At 38.8% G+C, this 6,000-nt stretch overlaps 1 protein-coding gene across 2 annotated transcripts in view; it reads left to right on the top strand.

Annotated features, from left to right (window-relative positions):
- The first annotated feature begins 339 nt into the window (after positions 1-339).
- The window catches only part of LOC145449156 (astacin-like metalloendopeptidase), a 28,674-nt gene continuing 23,013 nt past the window's right edge, over positions 340-6,000 (top strand). Inside the window, exons 1-3 of one of the 2 annotated variants that reach the window (XM_080327640.1) lie at positions 340-567; positions 638-747; positions 2,249-2,371. In XM_080327640.1, the coding sequence (XP_080183766.1) occupies positions 2,323-2,371 (49 nt within the window). In that variant the 5' untranslated portion in view covers positions 340-567; positions 638-747; positions 2,249-2,322. The remainder of the gene's footprint in view (positions 568-637; positions 748-2,248; positions 2,372-6,000) is intronic. The other variant, XM_080327647.1, reaches the window with a different exon arrangement.

Here is a 6,000-nt window from a genome sequence, read left to right as displayed (position 1 = left end):
TCCTCATCATCATCATCATTGGTTTATTAGCAATTTTATCAGTTCAATACACCACAAAAAATGCGATACAATGAAGAGAAAGGAAGATGTCGAAGCGACTAGGAGTTGTCTAGATAAAAAGAAGACATTTGGGGACATATTACTTAAGAAGATTGCAATATTGGGAACGAATCCGATTTGTTGTACTATACCATTTAAGCAACTGGTTATCAGACTCCGGGAAATCAGACCAGACTAGGTTTAATGACGGTAATCTTTTGCTGCAACTGCTGGAGTTTTTCAATTCGTCTCTCTGCATCTATCCTGACAATGGAACTGTTGGATTGCTGTCACAGTGTTTTTCCTGTTTTACAGGATTCTAACCGAACTGGAGTCCGGCCGGTTTTCTGAATTAGAATTCGATGCAGATTTACATTTTCTAAATTGACTGCTGAATAGTAAATACGCACTCATTTTGTTGAAAATAATGACTCGCGATTTGAAAGTCTGACGCAAAAAAGAAAAGAATTGGATTTGTGCATCAAACAGCTTGCGGATATTGTCACGTTGCTCGGGTCCAAGGATGTTGTGAGTGGAACGATATTTAGAATGGTGTTTGGTATAATTCAAACTAGTATAATATGTTTTTTTCAAATAGGGATCTATAAACGGATAAGGAAGTGGTGAACACTAGCCTATATGTTTCAGGCTCTGATCCAGACGATTATTCGACTTCAAGATAACGGTACTCCACATGCAGTGCGTGATGTGGGTATTTTTATTTGAATAATATATTCCAATTGAAATAAACCTGAATATTTTTGGGTGTCACTCTATAGCAGTGATTCCCTGCCGTGGCTCCCAGCTTCCCAGTCTTCTTGCGGCTCTCATTGACTTTTGAAAATTCCACAAAAATATTGAAAAATTGATTTATTTAACAAAGAAATGAAATTGATATAAAAAAATAACCCTTGCTTCCTAGGCTTGGAGTCTGGAGTCCTATAATTATGGGGAGAGTTGTGATTAGACTGCCATACATCACTGTTGTTTCAAAGCAATGTCCCATAACTTTCCAGTTGAGCAGCAGCTATATATATTTAAGGCAAAACCCAGCAGCAGCTGTCTAGTTCTTCTCGATTTTACTCATTTTTGTGGACTTTTTATTGAACTTGATATAAAGTAGTTACAAATGCCATGAAACTGCAATAGGATAATTAATAAGCAGTCATTTGCTCAAGTCTTACATATATTCAAGCTTCAAATTATGTCTGAACAGCCTTCAAAAATAGCACGTTCAGGACAAACGTGTTTTTCAAAGCGATTGGAAATAAAAGTATTTTCAAAATGAGGTTGACAACCAAGCCCGTTGCCTTCTTTGTCATGTGGTGATAAGCAGTGCAGCTGAGTAATACTGCAGTAACACGGTGCATTGAATGAAAAGCAAACGACCAACATGATCATCTTCTTGTGAAATCAAAAATTAAATTTGTGCTACTCTGTCGTGCGTAACAGCTCAAATGATCTCACTGACATCGAGCAATTAGCTGTGTATATTGAGGGAGTCATCCCGGATTTTACGATTTGTGAAAAATATCTCACTTTGCTGTCCATTCATGGCTTAACTAAAAGAGCAGATATATTTCGTGAATTTCGTGCTACTCTTGAAGAATTACATTTCAAGCAAGTCTGGTTGCTAAGTCACTCTACATGTCTAATGCGATGCATGTGGTAATAACAACAGTGAAATGGATTAGAGCAAACACACTTGAGCATTCGAAGGCTAAGCGGCGCTTCATGGCTCAAAAGATTGTATGACCTTCTTCCACAGATTAAAACGTTTGCTGAAGGAAAGAAATATGTAGCTGACGATTAGACCTTCAATTCTTAGCGCTTCTCTCGATATGCCCCTAGTTCAATCGAGTGTTCCCAATGACATCAATAAATGTTTCCCATTAAGGTGTCAAAATTTATAAACATCAAAATAAATTGTTTTTCTTGTTGGGATTGGAGTTGTGGGTGAGGGATATTAGGGTCGTGGGTGTCGGACATTAGGATTGGAGGATGACCGATGTTAGGGTTGGGGTGGGGGGCGTTAGCGTTAGCTTAGGGATATTATCAAGCCTACGCATGATGTCGCTAACTCCATCTCCGACCGAAAATACTGAAGTTCATGTAGTGTTTTTATATTATCTAGTTGCATATTGAAGTTCTCTATCTCCAAGAGTCTTGTATCTATAAAATGAATCCATATTAATTATTCGTATTTCAGAATTTCTACAAAGTAATCAACCTCTCCGAGTTGTACGTCTGGTGCATTTACAATCTGGACTCGGAATGCGATAAATGCACAAAAGCGGCCCATTGCATTTTGATGCATGCCAAGGAATTAAAGGTATGCTTCTCATGGGTATAGTGCAGTGGCTCTGAACCGCCGGTACGCGGCAACATTTCGGCCTGATATATTGAAATTTTACAACTTTATTGCAATTGCAAATGCAAGATGTTGACGTCTTGTCCATTGATAAAAAAAATGAAATATCAAATTTAAGCTGATTCGGAACTTCGTCAGTTCCTTAATTTATAACATTGTGGTGTAACATTAGGCCTTGTAACATGTTCGATTTGACGTTTAGTTAAATCCGTCTCCGCTGACAAGTTGAATCCGTCTCCACTGACCACATGCGAGCGACAACTTAAACTAAACCTAAACCGCGCATTTTGCATGATCATTCGTTTTTGATTCAATAATTTTGTGAATATCCGTCTGACCCTGTGTAGGGTGTTTTCGTGTGTCACATTGCATTTGTAGTATGTCTAGATAGCGCGACGAGGTGTTTGGTCTGTTTTCAAATCTTAATATTGTCGAAAAGAAGAATATTATTGGATTTGGCGTAGTCGGTGGATCCACAGCCATCTACGCGGAAGACTAAGCAAATCTCGACGAAAGCACGTTTATCTGGCAAGGCAATTTAACTTCGATTCAGCAGACACACTACCATAAAATTACACCGTAAACGTAACGAACAAAACTCGCAAAATGTTACTCTGTTGAGACTGTGATGCCATTCTTGCAAGAAAATGGTTGCATATTTTACACATTTTGGGTTGATTTCAATTCTTGAAGGTCCACTGGTCCGCCAATTATTTGTGTAATTTTGCCAGTCCGTGAACTGAAAAAGGTTGAGAACCACTGGTCTAGTGTGCATTCTTACCTACAATAACATGACGATCGGCAATCAGTGTTTCCCATCAACATGCCAAACTTCTGACGTTTATAATTGGGGTTTAGGTGTTGGATTAGGGTTGTGGTACCGAATCAAGGTTATTGTTGATATTTTCTCAAAAGGTTGTGAGCCATAAAAATACCAAAGGAATGTGAATCAGTTTGAAACGTGTTATCAACGGCACCCTGTTATGTATGCTTCGGAAAACTGTATTTATACTGGTTGGTCTGTGCTGCTCCCTATATGCCATGGGGTGTCTGCTGACTCGATCCCGCGAGAGCCTTGAAGGTGTGGTTTGAAATACATGGATCAAATGTAGACCCCGAGCGATTTATCAGGCTGATGATAGTGTCGAGTCTGTATCACACTCTGGAAGAAATATCGGTATAGGCGATCGGAGGTAAAAAAATATCGGCAACTTCCGTGCAGGCACAACATAGTAGAGATAGAGAAATCATCATTTTTTAGAATTTACATCAAATCAAAAGACCACATGTTCAAGCATATCAAGTGCTGTAAAGTTGTTTGGATAAATTTTTTGAATATTGGCTGAACATATCGCGATTTTCAGAGAACGTGCTAAGTGTCAGTATTGGTATCGGTCCAATTGCGGCCCTCATCTAATCAAAATGCGATGCGACAAAAGCCTGAATTTTCACTATTACTAAAGGGAATCAGTCACTCTCTATATATCCTCTACATGTAGGCCTATGATAGAGGCTCACATTGCCTTACTTGTGACCAATCAACTATCCTGTAATAATGGGGTTCTTAAACTGGGGTCCACCACCTTGTTTTAGGGCAGTGGTTCTCAAACTGAGGGGCGTGAAGGCATCTGAAGGGGTGTGCGTCTGTGCGAAGCGGCAATTACCCGAAAAAATTTCGCGCTCCACACGATTTACCTTGAACTCATGGTTATTGTTCTGTATATTGTCCGAATTTCATTTTGGAGAATTCTCTCATCAACAGACATAGCCTTTCCCGCCATCAAACTACCCCTTGGGATCGCTAATATTCTGATTGCTCTCTTAAATATTTTATGATGTCACTGTAAAAAAAAAGCGCACAATTTTTCAATGTCATAAAGTGGGGCGTGTCTAAAAACTTTGAGAACCACTTTTTTGGGGGCTCCGTGAAAGTGCAATAAGTCGTCAAGAAACGACAAAAACAGATTATTCTTTCAGAATGATGTTCTTCGTAGGAATGGTGACTACATTTTCTAGTCATTAGTTATCTTATTGTAGGCCTGGAATAGCTTAAATAGAGTTGAGTGATGTGATGACCTTCCAGTCATCCGCTCTTCTGAAATGTTGGGGGTTCTCGTAACCGCCAGCAAAACTTGAAGGGGTCTGCAATCAAAAAAGTTTGAGAACTCCTGCCATAATACTTTATCTACATTTGCAATGTACATAATTTACCAACTCACAAGATTGATGGAATTCGAATGATATACGGCAATTTGTCGGGAATATTGACAGATGTGTTAAAAACGTAGCTACTATTATCGTACTGCTTTGGACTACATTTGGATTAGTAATTATTATCCAAGTGAAGTATCTTGTATGTTAGAGGCTGTTATCATGACTAAAAACAGTTTTACCCGCGGCTCGAGCATTCATTGTTCCACAAAAATTTAGAATTGAAGTTATACTTGGGCATGCGTCACTATTGGATCGAATGGATTGTGCGATAAATAGCATTGTGGTCCCGTCACATATCATGAATTACGGATTAGTTCTACTTCCATATGCGAATACGACTCGAATTAGTGAGCGCCCGTTAAAATTTACTAATGACTCGCAGTAGCTCGGTTTATAAAACCGCGAAATTGTCGTGATTGAACAATGTCTTTCTTCTAAACGGGGATCCTAATTGACATTTTACATGAACCGATTGATTTCGCGATTGTTGGAAGGCTGATGAATTGTGACTTGTTTGTTGCTGTAATTGCCCGGGGCCGTCGCATCTTGGGACCGCAAAGATTCTGCTGATTTCGTGTGATTATTTACGAAAACACAAGCTTTATCGAGAAGTGTCGACAGCCTACGGGGATTGAAAAACGTGTGATCGCGCGATACACAGATACATAACGGAGAATATGATCTATACAACATGCGTTAAACATAGAGGGTGCCTGATAAATTTCTCAATTCTTAACCATGCTTATTTATGGATTGACCATTATGATGTCAATTTGCATTCAGTGCGAGAATATTTTCAGCTGTTGGCAATTAGATTACAGTTGATATTGTAGCTACACATTTAGAATTACTGAATTCGCTAAAACCTGGAAATTGAATTCAGTTCCGAATTAAAATGCAGTCGCTTCTACTCAATCTCGAGCATAAATTCGTGAAGTTACTTCTAATTTAACTTGAGCACAAGTAAGAGTAGCCATTTCTAAGACAGGAAGGAGTAAGCATTCTAGGCTTTTAAGTTTTATCAAAAGAACTGAGGTTTACTAAGTCACAGCTTGCGTCTCGTCTAAACTCATAACTCGGGCGATATTTTTACATGTCAAGAAATTGTTGCCACCTGCATTCGGTTGTATCGTAGATATTTGCACTTTTGGTATTGACATTTTACAGCTTTTAGCCTAATTTATAGGCCTACTGTTGTAGACGGCTCAATGTCTGCTCATTGTAAATCAGAAACGGTCAAATGAAAGAAATATGTTGATATGGTATTATGCTCAACGTACCGCAATATCCTAACTGAAGCAAGACTGCGTTGGCATTGGTTCTTATATCAAGAAGCGCATGATGAATATTGTGATGTAGACAACATTGTCTGAATG

The sequence above is a fragment of the Botryllus schlosseri genome, chromosome 1 (assembly GCF_051294905.1).
Source record: "Botryllus schlosseri isolate E-star chromosome 1, Bs_hap1, whole genome shotgun sequence".
Lineage (NCBI taxonomy): Eukaryota > Metazoa > Chordata > Ascidiacea > Stolidobranchia > Styelidae > Botryllus > Botryllus schlosseri.
This window is presented reverse-complemented; position numbering and strand designations above follow the sequence as displayed.